Raw genomic sequence first — 15,513 nt, 5'->3', positions numbered from 1 at the left:
AACATGTAAATATATACAGTCATACACAGGATATAAATATGGATGAAACCAAACTAATGAACCTAAAAAGGGGCGGAGCCATGCGTCCTAAGCTTATTTACAGCATCTGTTTGTCTTCGTCGCCACTGTTAGTGCGTTAGTGTTTGGAGCCCAAGTCTTCACCCAAAGGCACACGTTCAAAGAACCACGGGCGGGTGCGGCGGCGGCGGCGGCGGCGGCGGCAAGTAAAGGGACGCGGTTTCAAAAAGTGCAGGAGGGAAACAGCGGGGTCACATTCAGCCTAACAGTTCCAGTCTGAAAGGTAGAGCATAAGGCCTGGAAAAACCTCTGTGTGCCGCTGAGCCGGAGGGGCTTCGCGCTCAGCGGGGAAACAAACAAAACTGGACCGCCATCTTTGAGGTCATTTCCAGCTGATCTTACAGGACCGCTGGCAAACACGGAGGTCCGGGTTTTAAAGCGTTTGGAGGTCGGGTCTGTGGAGAGTCATCCGGGTCACCGTGAATTCTTGTCAAAATCTCCTTGTCGTGGCTCGAAGACGCTTCAAGTGAAGGAATTCAAGTCCGGTTGCCACGGCAACAAGATTTTGACAGGAAGTTGGAGGTCATTTCCTAATTTTAAGTAGCTTTTAATTCATTTGGGGCTCTTTTCAAAGGAACTCCAGTAAATGATAGCTTATTTTGTATGTTTTTTTTCCTATGCATTGATGCTTTTTACCTTATTTCCTTGATCCGTTCAGTGATTCTTGTTTAATGTCTCTTCAATTCCTAAACTGCAAGTCCTTCTCGGAGCTTCATCGCTGATATAAAGTCCAGCAGGGCAGTCAGACGTTAAAGAAAATCATTTTTCGTGACTGTAGAAGTAGATGTCCCCGTCTTCAATACTATTGCTAAGCTAACTAGCTAGCCGCATCTCATCCGACGCCTCAACGGAATAAAATAAAACTAAAAGAACCTGCTTCCCGACCAGCTGGACGCCCCTCCATCACTTCCTCGCCGTCCTGCGGAGCGCTTGTTTGGACCGGCCAGGTGCCCCGGACGGGTGGAGCTAACATACATACAGTACGTACGCTGGAGTTATTTAGGCGCGTTTGTTAGTATTTTTCACAAGCAGCAGTAGCATTTTTGTAGGTGCACTTTAAAAAACGAAACAAAACAAATGACGCTTCTGTACATGTGACCAGCGAGGAAGAACGCCACGGTACTTTACAGTGCTTCGACCTGGAAATCCAGAGTTTATTGCTCAAGTCCAAAGATCAAACTTTTCATTTTTTTTTTAGTGGGAATCCCTGTTGCTGCTGGCACTTGGCTTGTTTTAGCATTCAGATTGTCAATCCTCCCGTTTCCCAATTTCCCCGTCGGCCGCCTGCTCCGATAGTTCACGTGGTTTGTTTTTTTTTTTTCCTTTTTAAACGGTCGAAGTCTGGAGGCGACTCTTACATTCAAATTAAATACAGGCGGAGTTTCTTTCCCGAACAGGTCCACGTCTCGCACGGAGATGTAACAACTACACACTGAGTGTTCATAAATTAACATACGTTTGTTCACGTCGACGTCCACCTTGGGATTCGGGCCCGGTCGGCGCCGCCGCTCCTCCGCGGCCTCCGCGCTGCTGCGCCGCCGCCGTCCCGAGACGCGGGGGTGGACGGGTCCGGTCAGGTGCTCCTTGTGGCCGAACCGTGGAACTACAAACATGGCCGACCGCCGTAAAACACTCTCAACGGAGTGGCTCGACTGTCCTGTTGAGAACCTGGAAGCGCCTCCGGTAAGAAAGGCGTTAGGTCCCGTTTCCTCCGCTCGCTCCTTGGAGTCCAATCATGAGAACATGACAAGTGAGGAGCAGAAAACACTCGTTTTTAAAAATTCAATTTCAACGACAGAAAGTTGGAAAATTTACCCGAATTTTTTTTTTTTTTCTCCTTTAAATGACATTAAAATGTTGGATTGGAAAATATAAGCATTATTTTGAGATCCCAGCTGCCAAAGCTAGCTACCGAGAGTTAAATTATATTAAATAATATACAAAGATACATCCCGGGCAGCCGTTTACCTCAAAACGACGGTGCGGATGTTGTGAGCGTGGCGAGGCCTACTGTTCCTAATAAGCTTCGTCACAGCTTCATAAAATATCACGGAGAGATAAAAAGGCATTTATCTCGAGAAAACGAAGGCAAAAGTCAGGATTGATGCATGGTTTGGATTTCTTTCTCTGCCTATAGATTCTAAAATCCGAGCGATCCCGGTGTAAAAACATACATCTGTACGAAGGCTAAAAGTGAATCGCCGAAATCCCGCCTTTCTCGGCAGGTTTCCGGGGCGACCGCGGGTTTCGGACGTTGGACGGAAACGGGGACGAACTTTGATCCCGACCTATATTTGGAATGTAGACCTTCAGGGACGCCTTCCAAAAATTTTCCAACTTTCCATCGGCGATTGTTCCGGAACTGCAGTGAAAAGGATCGAGCCGCTTAAAAAAACAAAACAAACAAACCAAAAATAAAACCTTCTGCTGGTTGTCGATTGGACCCGAACATCAAAAACGCTAATAATGGTCATGTGACCTAACGGTCCAACTGTTCCTCGGCCACTTTTCAGAGCTGGAGCTCCTCGGTTCTCCGTCCGGCCAGGACTCTTAAACACTTGGAAAAAAGCCGGGGAAATGACGAGAATAAAAGTTGAGGAGAAACGTCGGATTACTTGGAGAGGAAAGTTGCCGATTGAAAGAAAACAACGTGGCGGTAAGATCATACAAGTGTGTGATTTGGGAACCGTCTCTAGAACATCACTAAATACTTCAATGTGTTGGCACAAAACTAAACGTCCTCAGCGTTTTCTTCTCACATATTGACCCTTTCCTCCTTTTGCTTTTCTTGCGTGATGAAGACCAACCCCCGCCCCGATCGCTGGGATTTGAATTAAATTGAATATTACATACAACTGTAACGCATATCCACGTCCCCTTTTCTCTGAATATTATATCTTTTTTTTTTTTTTTTTAAATTTAGGACAAAATGACAGTTTGGCTTCATTCTCCGAAAAATGATTTTTCTCCGGGTTCGACGATTCGTTTCACATGAAATGGCGACCTCACACTTGTATGACGTTACTCTTTGCAGTCGTCGTCAATGACGGCGGCGGCGGCGGCGGGTCGCGACCCCGGCGTCGGGAGGGGGGACGCATGATCCACAAAGCTCTTTACATTCAATAGACTAGAAGGTACGATGTGTCAAAGCGGAAACTAAAAGTACTGAAGAGGAACAAAAATACTGATAACGGCGGGCGTCCTGCGGGCGCCGAGGTCACGCCGAAACATCCCGCCTCCTTCTTCTGGCTCCGCCCCCTTCCCAGAGAGCGAGGAGCGCGGGGAGGAGGAGGAGGTGAAACGACCATCGTCTTGGTTTCCTCCCGGGAAGACGGAGGAGGAGGTCTTAAGGCTCGGGATGAGGAGGTTCTCCGCTCCGGCGGGCCTTCCGACCTCTTCCGGGCGGCGAGGGGCGGAGGGGGCGGGGCAAGCGGTGGCGGCGGCAGGGTTAGTAGGAGGAGATGTCGGAGGAGCTGCTGCTGTTGCTGGTGGACGGCTGCGCTCGCTTGATGTACAGGTTCAGCAGCTTCATCTGTGACACCAACAAATTCAACCAAGATTTAGGGACCTTTTCCAGCGGCTTCTTGGCTTAAACCTTCATGATTTCCTCCCAGTAACACCTATTGGTGGACTTATCATGAGGTCATTTCCTGTTAGATCTGAGGTCATTTCCTGCCTCTTGTCCTCTGCCGAGGAGGTCACTGCTCATTTTAGCTCGTTTCTGACTGATGATTCACAGCTTTTTTATGAGTTTATCTCGTCTCCTTCTTCTTCTTCTTCTTCTTCTTCTTTCGGCTTTTCCCTTCAGGTGTCGCCACAGCGAGTCAACTTTCTCCATCTAACCCTATTCTCTGGATCCTCCTCTCTCACACCAACTACCTTCATATCTTCTCTCACTACGTCCATAAATCTTCTCTTTGGTCTTCCTCTGGACCTCCTGCCAGGCAACCTTCAGCAATGTTCTACCTTTAGACATGAACAGAGGAGTGTTCATGTCCAAACCATCTCAGTCATCACTTTGTCTCGGTCATACATGTCCTGCACCTCTGTGATAAATTCTTCTTTTCCTTTGGGCTTCTCCCTTCAGGTGTCACCACAGCAAATCAACTTTCTCCATCTAACCCTATTCTCTGGAGCCTCCTCTCTCACACCAACTACCTTCATATCTTCTCTCACTACGTCCATAAATCTTCTCTTTGGTCTTCCTTGAGACCTCTTGCCTGGCAGCTCCACCTTCATCAACCTTCTGCCCAGATCTTCACCATGGTTTAGACATGAACAGAGTGTTCATATTTAAGCCATCGCCGTCATCACTTTGTCTTGGTCATACATGTCCTGCACCCCTGTGACAAATTCTTCCTTTCCTTTGGTCTTTTCCCTTCAGGGGTCTTCACAGCAAATCCACAATTCTCCATCTAACCCTATTCTCTGGATCCTCCTCTCTCACTCCAACTACCTTCATATCTTCTCTCACGACGTCCATAAATCTTCTCTTTGGTCTTCCTCCAGACCTCTTGCCTGGCAGCTCCAATTCCAGCATCCGTCTACCAATATATTCTCTATCCCTCCTCTGTCCATGACCCGACCATCTCAGTCTGGCTTCTCTGACCTTCTCTCCAGAACATCTAACATGTGCCGTTCCTCTGATGGACTCATTCCTGATCCTCTCCATCCTGGTCCCTCTCAAAGAGAACCTCAACATCTTCATCTCTGCAACCTCTAGTTCTGCCTGCTGTCTTTTGGTCATTGGAACAGTTTCTAGTCCAAACATCATCTCTGGTCTCACCACTGTCTTGTACATCTTTCCTTTTATTCTGGCTGATGTTACTTCTATCTCTTGGTACCCCTGACACTTTTCTCCACCCATTCCAACCTGCTTGGATCATCTCTTAAAGCTGCTCCAGAGCTTCTAGCCTTACTACCTCTCCACCTGGTCTCCTGGACACACAGTATATCCACCTTCCTTCTCTGCATCATGTCGACCAACTCTCTACCTTTTCCTCTCGTCAATTTTCAAATTTCTTTCCTCTCTTGTAGCATCTGCAGAGACTTCCTCTAACTCCCTCTCTCGGCCTCCTCAGCTAGTCTGTCCCCACGTGCACAGAGAGCTGGACAGAGTTTAGAGCGCGGCAAACCAAACGTGAGTCGTCCGAGCAAAGTTTACACCATTAGTGATACGGCAGCTTCAATAAGAATGGATATAAGAGCGTGATGAGACTCTTAGATGTTTCTGAAAGTGGAGGCAGCGTCACCTTTCTTCTGCAGCCGTCAGACGACTGGCGGCTGCGGTTTAAAGTAGGTCATGTGACCTTTTTTTTTTTTTTTTTTTTTTTTTTTTTGGGTCACCAGCGTTGGGTGTTGGTGTGTGTGTGGACAGGAAGTGTGTGTACCTTGCTGCCGGTCAGCTGAGCCAGGTAGGGCTTCAGCTCCTCTCCGATCACGGCGTAGATGGCCACCAGGCAGAAGACGCTGGCCTTCCTCACGCTGCTCTCTGTGTTGTCATAGCCCTGCAACAATAATAATAATAATAACCTTTATTTATACTTGTAAGACCACTGAGGTCTCCCTCATTTTCAGGGTCGACAAGTTTACAAGCAAAACAGAGCACAGCACAACAATAAAATGAGATCAAAATTAAAATAGGAGATAAACTAAAAGAGGTGAAAATGTGATTAAATTAAAGACAGTACGGAAGCAGTAGATAAAACTCGAAACAAGTAAAAAATGAGATCAAATTAAAAAGTACAAGGGGGTGGATAGAACTAAAAACAAGTACAATTGGCAGTACAAATTAAAAAACAGTAGATAAACTAAAAACAGGTGCAAATGTGATTAAATTAAAGACAGTACGGAAGCAGTAGATAAAACTCGAAACAAGTAAGAATTAGATCAAATTAAAAACTACAAGTGGGGTGGATAAAGCTAAAAACGAGTACAACGGGCAGTACAAATTAAAAAACAGTAGATAAACTAAAAACAGGTGCAAATGTGATTAAATTAAAGACAGTACGGAAGCAGTAGATAAAACTCGAAACACGTAAAAATGAGATCAGATTAAAAAGTACAAGGGCAGTGGATAAAGCTAAAAACAAGTGCAATTGGCAGTACATAGATTTTTAACTCCACCACGTTTTAAAACAACACACACACTGAATTAGTAAAGTATAAAGAAGCCGAGCTCCAGCAGGTGAGGGCTCTCCGTGGTTCCTCACCTGCAGGAGTCCAGGTATGATGTCTGGCAGCAGCTGATGCAGCGGCTCCTTCGTGATGCGTTCGATGGCCCTGGTCTGCATCTTGATGGCGGCCAGGTTGATGGGGAAGTCGGCCGTCTGCACGATGGGGCAGAGCACCTTGACGCACTGCTCGGGGTGGATGGAGCCCGCCAGCGTGGACGCCGCCTCCTCTGCGGCCCGCACCACCTGCTCCAGCCAATCAAACGGGGGGGATATTCAAGAGCGGCAGGGCGATTGGACGATTTTAATCATACGTCAATGATGAGGACGAGGGTCAAACAAGATTGTGGCTAACCTTTCCATCTAAATCTCCTGGGTCCAAACACCCCAGTACGTTCCATAATGAGGGTTAAATATTGCCAAAGCAATATTTTAGTTAGTTTGACTAACTTCCCCTAACTCCAGATGTCTGGAAATCGTTTGAACTACTTTACACCAAACGGTGTCATGCTGGCAAATCGAGCATCATGACCTACATTTTACGATGCTTGCAAAGTTTTTAAAATGGTGAATGTATGAAAGAATCATACATTTGATTTTACTTTGCTGTGACAGAGAAAACCATCATGCAGAAACCATCCTTTTGCAGAAAACTACAAAAAAAGGCCTCTGCTGCTACTCTATATTCAAATTCTGCGTATTCATACACTTGTGTTGTTTCACCTTACCAGCAGTTTGTATCTGCGTGCACTTACTACTTTATAACTCATAGTTTAATGTTTACTGTTTAATGTAGTCGTGCACTTTACTGTTTATAAGGTCCACTATTATTATTATTTTGTTAATTTCACGTCAGAGCGGGATCGTGAAAGACGTCTTACTGACCTTTTGCAGAAACTTGTACGAAAAAAACCCCTCTTTTGCTAAGCGCTATAATCGAATAACATATATTTATAGGAGTCAGTCTTCACGCTCACAAACGTGGGTCACCTTTCACCTTTCCAGCAGTTTGTATCTGCGTGCAGTTTACACTCCGGACCTCGTAGTTTAACCTAACAGAGCACTTGACGGCTAAATATTTTGTCGATTTCATGTCCCAGTTGGATTGCGAGAGGCGTCTTCTCCGTTCCTCTGTATGTCAGGGACACGCGGAGAAATTAGCAATAAAGCTTTGACGTCACCTCCTTGTAGGAGTCCTTGTGGGCCTCCAGCGTCTTCATGATGGTGAGCTCGGCGTAGTTCTTGAAGCGGGCGGGCTGATTCCTCAGGATCTCCTTCAGGACCCGCAGGGCCAGGGCCCGGATGATGTGCTGGGGGAGAAAGCGCCGTCACTGGCGGGATCGGAAGGAAACGCCGCGGAGGAGAGAGGCGGCGGCGGAACCTCACGTCTTTGTCTCCGAGCGTCTCCAGCAGCAGCAGCAGCATGCTCTTGAAGTGCTCCTCCCACACGGCCAGGCTGTCTTCTCGGGCCACCTTCAGCAGCTCCAGCAGCGTCCCACGCCGCTCCTCCCCCTGGCCTCGGGAGAGCTCCTTCAGCAGCTCCTCCACCAACTCCAGCTGCTCGGCGGGTCCGGCTGCACAAAGGGTGGAAACGCCGCCTTTAGCTTCACCGACGCTTCCACGTTCCCGCCCTGCAGGCGAGATGTTTCGGCGCCGGGTGTGACGCTTCTACCTGGGAAACCTTTGGGGTTCATGATCTTGTTTTCGCCGCAGTCTTGTCGGCGACCTGGGGAGGAGACAATGTGAGACGCCGACCTTCTCGCGGGCGGAGGCGAAGACCGATGCCGCCTCACCGTCTCGCAGCTGCTCCATGGCGTCCTCCAACAGCGCGCCTTTGTCCAGCAGCCCGATGCTGTCCGTGTAGTTGGACGGGTTGTAGTCTCGGAACCGCGGGCCGGCGAAGGAGCGCGGCGAAGGCGTGTTCAGCAGCGAGGTTTTGTTGTCCAGCGCCGTGCGCCCGCCCTCCACCACGTCAGCGCCGAGCCTCGGGTCCAAGTCTGAGGAAGCCCCGCCTCCGGGCTGAAAGAGAACGCCGGGGCCTTCATGAATCCCCTGACGCTCCATCACGGCGAGAAGAACCTCCTCAAAACGCAGACTTACTCCACGTCACTAAAAACTTTACGTTAACAGCCCGCTGATACCGTCATTAGATAGAAAATGAATGCAATGGTGTTATTTATTATTCGCCTTTTTCATCAGCCGGGTTACAGCCACTTTGGAAAAAAGCATTTCCAGTGCGTATGTGTGAATGTTACCGCTATGGATTTAATTAAAAGTTTAACTATCTCATGTTACAAAGTGGACTCCTGCAGCTTTCTGACAGGTGTAAATGTACACAGGTTCATTTGTTCATTTTTAGCCGGGGCGGCTTATATTCAGGTGCGCTTAATACTCCAGAAATGAGAGTAAAGTAAATGTAGAGGATCTAAAACTGCCCTGGTAAAATATACATTTAGGTGATTAATGATATTAATTGAGTCAAGTTTTGAAAAAATCCGCACACCGAATATGCTCCAAAAAGAAGAGATGATTTATTTTACATACAACACAAAAAAACGTATTCTCGCATGCATGACGTTTTGAGCAAAAAACTAAGCTCTTCCTATTTAACACATAGCTCTGGTAAGCATCCGAATGAGTTTTTTGTGTTTTATGTAAAATAAATCATATTTTCGGGGCATTTTTGGTGTGCAGATTTTTTCAAAACTCTACTAAGTTGACTTTTTTTGGGGATCAAGCACCCATTTCTAACTGTAAAGCGGACGCACCTGTGTTATTCTGTTCCACCTCTTTAATAACATGAAGTAAACACATTAAAAAGAGGCTATAAAGGCAGCAGCATCGCAATAAATCTTACTTTTAGGACCAAACAAACAATTTGGGGTCCAAGTACACAAATAAACGAGACTAAAAACTCAAAATCTTATTCGCAACTTCTTCATTCAGTTCTCCCACCGCGTGCGATGGTAGTTTTATTTCCTCTTTCCTCAGCCGCAGGGAATCTTCAAATCTTTGTACTTAAGACCTTAAAACACTTGATAGCCTTAACCTTGACAATTTATATTTTATTGTATTTCTTATTCTCCCTCCTTCCTACTATTATTGTTATGTTTTTGCTGGAAACTCGGGCACAACAACTCACCACGCTGTCGCTTCTCAGTGGCTCCATCAGGTCTTCCTGGCTGCGGAAGCTGAAGTTCTGGATGGCCTCGGTGACGCCGCGCAGGGAGCTGTAGATCTCCTCCGAGTTCAGGTTCTCGCTGTCGTATTCCAGCATGCTGCGGGCAAAGGGGAGGACCGGCCCGTTATAGGAAAGACTCCGGCGAGACGCTTCCTGGGAAAATCCCAGTCCGGAAGAATCGCAAGAATCCTCGTATCTCACGTAGGTTTCAAAGACGTGCTTCAGATGTCCCGTCTAAGAACGGGGATCTTATAATTCCTCTGACAATCGGAAGATTCACGGGGACTTGAGACGGACAAGGGCGGCCAACGATGCTTTTCGATCGGCTTGACATTTATTCATGAAGAATGACAGAGGATACGTTCCTAGTCATGGACCAAAGACACAGATCTACTTCTTTCGCAAACGGTCATTTTACAAAGATCGACCCCGAGAGCAACGGAATAACCAAAGTGCGAGGCAGAGAAAATGAGAAAATAAGATGCGTAACAATGTGAGATCGGGTCTGAACATTAACATTGCATTCTAAAACCATACGAATCTGGGTCAAACTGATTATTTTATCTGTCTTCATCAGCTTTTCCATACTCCACAGCAGTCCATTATAATGCATGTGTTATATTTTACAATATATATGTATATGTTACTTATTTTTCTAATTACCTCCGAAAAAGCCATGCTGTTGGTTGAAAAAGGAAATCATTTGTTTATTTTTATAGACAATCGATTTCACTGCCATGTTGTCTTTTACTCGCAGTAGAACAAGAGTTAATGCGAGAGCGATCGGCACCTGAGAAACAGTTCAGTCCATGAGGAGGAAACGCCGGCGTAGGAAAACGACATTCAGAGTGCAGGGGCCGTGCACGTGCACACAGAGTGAGCCGTGCATGTGGAAAACCGCACAGAAAGCAAACACAGGACCAGACTCTGAGCGGACGGACGCACAAAGTGTTGCTGCAGAGACACACAGGACGGACGGTCATGTGAGACTTCAACTCCTTTCCTCTGGTTTCGCTTCACAGATTTGTGCTTTTTCTTTATCGCTATAAGATGGAAAGAGCGTCCTCCAGTGCGTCCTTCTTTATCTGGATAGGTTTCGGTCTGTGCTTTTGCGGGAAGTCGTTTGAAAAACATTTCTAATTTCAATGACTGTCGTGATTTTTTGGATGGAAAAACCAAAAAGTCGCCCAATAAAAATAGATGTGAATTATTATCAGATAATGTGCCGTCATTTCCACACTGTGGCTTCAACAACGATGTGGCTAATTTATGGATTTTTTGGGGGCCTAACAAGCAGGAGGGCGCCAAAACATTTAGCTTCGTCACAACAGACCCATGAAACGAGTGAAATTCTGAGACCGACCAACAGTTTTGGTGCGATGGAGGAAGACCGAGATAGGTGAGGTAGGACAGAGCGAGGATAGAAAATGGAAAATGGACTTTTCTTTGTCTTATTTATTATTCTTCTTTTTCATCAGCCGAGTCGGAAAAAAGCATTCGTACGTGTGGATGTTACCGGTATGCATTTCATTAAAAGTTTAAATATCTCATGTTACAAAGTGGACTCCTGCAGCTTTCTGACAGGTGTAAATGTACACAGATTTATTTGTTTATTTTTAGCCGGCGCGGCTTATATTCAGGTGTTCTTGATACTTCGGAAATGACAGTAAAGTAAATGCTGAGGATCTAAAACTGCCCTGGTAAAATATACATTTAGGTGATTAATGATATTAATCGAGTCAAGTTTTGAGTCAAGTTACACCTGCGGCTTATAGACAAGTGCGGCCTATATATGCACACATAGATTTATTTCGTTATTTTCCGCCGGTGCGGCTTACATTCAGTTGTGCTCAACAGTCTGGAAATGACGGTATATCAAATAGAAATGAATCAAATCGATGAATCGCACTGAGGACAACTGGTTACACAATAGGAGGAAAATGAGAATTCTTCCTGATATAAAAATCCCTTTAAAAAAAAAAAAAAGCCGAGTCTCTCCGCTGAGACTCGACACCGTCTCACATTCCCTCAGACCGTGGAGCGTGAGGGGGCCGGGTGGGGCGCCAAGAAGGGCCGGGGTTACCTCGGTGAGTAGGCGCGCCGCAGGGCCTTGAGGGAGGAAGGGGTGGAGGGTGCGGGAAACGGCGAGGGGAAAGGGGAAGGAGCGAACTTGGAGAGCCCGTCTGCGCTCCAACCGGACAGCCGGCTGCAGCCACCGAGGAGGGAAGGGAGTCAGAGACGTGAGAGAAGCGGCAGATAAGGAGCAGCATCGGTCTCAGGAAGGGTTAGTTACAGTCACCGGCTGCGGCGGGTAAATCTGGAACCGAGCTAACTGTGAGCGTACGCCACAATAAGTAGAAGATCGTTCGCCTTCTTGCGACCTACCAATCGCATTTAATGATCAGCAGAAAAAATAACATCGTGTCAGGCTGAAAAAAAAACCAATGAGTTGGACCCGAGGATGAAGATTCAGCAGCCGAGGTGCACGTGACTCGTGCAGGCCTCCAGCGAGGAGCGACGTCATTTAGCCGTTGCTACTGTCCCTCTGTTTATGTCTTTACCCTTGTTGTTGTTTTGGTTGTCTATTCTCACCCTTGCTGTTTTTTTACCCGCATTCTGTTGTCTATTCTTATCCTCGTTGTCGTTCACTCTGCTGTCTATTTATTTGCGGTTGTCTTTTCCTATCTTTAACCTCTGTTTCTATTTATCGATACTGTAATTGCTGTGCTTCTGTGACAAAAAGAATTTCCCCTGTGGCAGGGGTGGGCAGCCTTTAGCACCCAAAGAGCCATTTGGACCCGGTTTCCTCGGAAAAGAAAACACCGGGAGCCGCAATTACTTTTTGACGTCTAAAATAAAGGTGCCACTGTATATATTGCTTTTTATTACCTTTACACTTTGTATAAACAAGTGTGTAGTGTGTTGCTTCTGAAATTCACAAAGTATTACGGAGAAAATTACATTTTATTTATGTAATGAACTCATTTTGAGCTTTGGGCTTGCAGAGCGTGTAGCGGAGCCTTGACCTGAATTTTAAAAATAAATCGGGAAAAAAAAAAAAACACTGTGTCAGTAAACAAAAAAAAAAAAATTTGCAAAATATCTTCATAAATATCTATTTCACCTGGTTTATGGGACTTCTGCTCCTGAACTTTTGCGCACAGCAATCGTGACTTTACCGGCTGGTGGGTATAGCGGCTTATTTTGAGCGGCGAAAAATGAAAAATATAATTTCATTAAATATTTCAAGATCACAATAATCTTCCGACTTAGAACTAAAAGTTAAAAAAAGGAATTAACACAAATGAAATATACTTCAATTAAATATGTATCATTTATTTTCCCGAGCCGCTCGGAGCCGCAGTGTAAAGATGGAAGAGCCGCGGGTTGCCGACCCCTGGACTGCGGGGATCAAAAAAGTAGATCTGATCTGAAACTACTGGCTCACGGAGAGAAGGAACACCAGCGGGTCCCGTAACTCGGTGCAGACCGAGAGGGAGCTCAGGGTTCAGATACAAACCACAAGACCTGTGAAGAGCTGCAGAAGAGCTAAACGCTGTCAGAGACATTCACATGGGACCAACTTGCTAACCTTTTTGTTTGTTTTTTATAATAAATGAAAAGAAAAAAAAATCTTTATCCATTTCAACCTTCTGACACGTACTCGGCCGGTCCGAACCCTCGCCTCGTACCTGGGAGAGAGGCCGCCGTGGGAGCAGGTGGTGGGGGAGGTCAGGGGGCTGCTGCGGCTCCCGGGCTGCCGGCCAGAACTCCGACCCGCCGAGTTACTGGGCGAAGCCTGTGCGGCCACGAGACGTCTTTCAGAATCAGGCTGAAACGAGCTTTTAGATGCCCGACACGAACCCCAAAAGGAATCGTGACGGTGCCACGGAGCGGCTGTGCGGGCGTTACCATGCCGACGCTGCTGCTCGCGCTGGCGTTCCTCAGGTGGTTGTGCAGCAGCTTGGTGGTCCCATCCTGGAAGGTTTTGGGCAAGGCGCCGAGCAGCATGGTGAACTCCGGTGTGTTCAGCTCAAACAGGGCGATCAGCACCACCTGAGCCGCCTGCAGGCACACACACACACACACACACACACACACACACACACACACACACACACACACACACACACACACACACACACACACAGTAAAAGATGAAAGGTCAGAGTTTGATGATTTACCCACAAAAGAAGCCGCTACTTTCTTAAGACGCTTTGAATACTGCGAAGCGGCTAATTTATGGATTTTTCGGGGGGCTAACGAGCTTCGCGCCGCTGAAACATTTTTCTTCGTCACATCGGACCGATGAAACCGGCATGAAATTGTGGGGCCGTTCAATTCCGACAGTGGAGAAGAAAAGTTTAGCGGTTTTAGTGCGCAGGAGGAAGACCGAGGTGGACATCAGCTGGAGGAGGACAAAGCGGGGATAGAAAATAGATGGATTGTCTTCTTTATTCTTCTTCTTTTTCATCAGCTGTGTTACAGCCACTGTTTGGAAACAGACATTTCCAGTATGTATTTGTAGATGTTACCGCTATGGATTTCATTAAAAGTTTAAATATCTCTTGTTACAACGTGGACACCTGCGGCTTATAGACAAGTGCCACATATATATGTAAACATAGATTTTTTGAGTTAGTTTTGGCTCGTGTTGCTTTGAATCGGGTGCGCGGAAATTATGGTACATTTTTAAGAGAATTTTTAAAAAAACAGTCACTCTAAAATAAGTGACGAGTATAACTTTTAGCAGAATAAGAAGAGAGGGCTAAATGTGATTTAGCAAAGCCTGTAAGTCAATAACTAGAGTATTACCAGCGGTGCACAAAGTACGTCATATAAACAGTTTGAATAAACACATCAACCAAAATATTTTGTTGTTTGTGACCGGTTCGAGGTTTAGTGAGTGAAAGACGGATTCCGGACGGTTATTTTGGACGTCGGACGTTGGTTGCAGCCGAACATGCGGAACTTTTCTTCGGGGAGAGGAAGGAGGAGCTGGAAAAGGAGGTCAGGCGTCGTGAAGGTTTTTTTTTAGTTTGTTTTTGTTTCTTTCGACGGAGAAGAAATTTAAATTAAATTGAAGAGTTAATGCAGGACTGGAAGAAGGTGTTTGTCGGTGTTAGTCGTGTCATCGTCACTGTAGGTTCATGCTGGCACAGATCAAAACCGCAGGAGACTTGAAATGACAGTAACTGACATCACTGAATTCATTTTTTAGCAGAGGTAAGTCGAGGTCCACCTACTGAGCTCATCCTACAGGCTCTGTACACTATATTCTGTCTCCACGAGGTCCATCCTTATTATCTACCTCCTGCTTCTGGGAAACATGGTCACGCCTGTGGCACCGCACCGCTCACCCCTCCACATTCACGTTTTACAGATGCGCCGACTATGGCTGAAAACTCTGCGGCTCCAAACTAAGGACGAAGCAATTCAGGGCAAGCGTTCCTGCCGGACATCCCGGGGTTTACCTGTATCTTTATGAGGAACGGAGGTCTCTGAGAGGGCAAGAGGAGATGATCTACAGATGGTGCCTGGTTTTTATCTATTAAAAGCCTCCCGAACGAGTTAAGACTTCACCCGTGAAGACGTTCTCGGGTGCCTTCCCTCGGCACCGTGCTGACCTTTTCTGGATTCTACTGGTTTAAAACGGCGAGACTTTAAGTCACCATTACATCAACTGCAACTGTATTAAAGTCACAGCCTTTTTAACAGTGTTTTATTAATTAATCAAACTCGTGTCTTGCGATGATGTGTTGTTTATTTTTGGCACCACTGATAAAATGATTAAAAAATGCTGCAAAAAGTCAAACAGAATCATTGACCAGTCTTGAAACTAAAAGGCGGCAGCGACAAGGATATTTGAAACGTTTCATCTCTAAGGATCCTAATGATCTATCCCAAGGTCCGATCAGTGATGCCGTGTCATATTGCTTTCGTTAAAAGTTTGGGAAAGACTTTGCCAAACTTTTAATCTCGCCCGCATCATGCCGAGGACACGCTCGGTGTTAAATAAAGAAGGTCGGCGTGAGGTCGGCCGCGGCCTGAGGAGCTCGGCGTGGAGATCCGAGCTCCCTT

The 15,513-nt window shown here is 46.3% G+C and overlaps 1 protein-coding gene across 1 annotated transcript in view; it reads right to left on the bottom strand.

Moving 5' to 3' along the window:
- Positions 1-3,039: 3,039 nt before the first annotated feature.
- LOC147233624 (CLIP-associating protein 1-A-like) overlaps positions 3,040-15,513 on the bottom strand; it is a 54,289-nt gene continuing 41,815 nt past the window's right edge. Inside the window, exons 30-39 of the mRNA XM_086148618.1 lie at positions 13,345-13,497; positions 13,125-13,231; positions 9,394-9,529; positions 8,045-8,270; positions 7,924-7,977; positions 7,638-7,825; positions 7,433-7,561; positions 6,291-6,497; positions 5,469-5,585; positions 3,040-3,610 (exon numbers count right to left, since the gene is read on the bottom strand). Coding sequence (XP_086004744.1) covers positions 3,527-3,610; positions 5,469-5,585; positions 6,291-6,497; positions 7,433-7,561; positions 7,638-7,825; positions 7,924-7,977; positions 8,045-8,270; positions 9,394-9,529; positions 13,125-13,231; positions 13,345-13,497 — 1,401 coding nt within the window. The 3' untranslated portion in view covers positions 3,040-3,526. The remainder of the gene's footprint in view (positions 3,611-5,468; positions 5,586-6,290; positions 6,498-7,432; positions 7,562-7,637; positions 7,826-7,923; positions 7,978-8,044; positions 8,271-9,393; positions 9,530-13,124; positions 13,232-13,344; positions 13,498-15,513) is intronic.

Source organism: Fistularia commersonii, chromosome 6 (assembly GCF_037954325.1).
Source record: "Fistularia commersonii isolate RoL2024-O1a breed Wild chromosome 6, RoL_Fcom_v1.0, whole genome shotgun sequence".
NCBI lineage: Eukaryota > Metazoa > Chordata > Actinopteri > Syngnathiformes > Fistulariidae > Fistularia > Fistularia commersonii.
The sequence above is the reverse complement of the archived record's forward strand: the minus strand, read 5'-3'. Positions and strand labels throughout refer to the sequence as shown.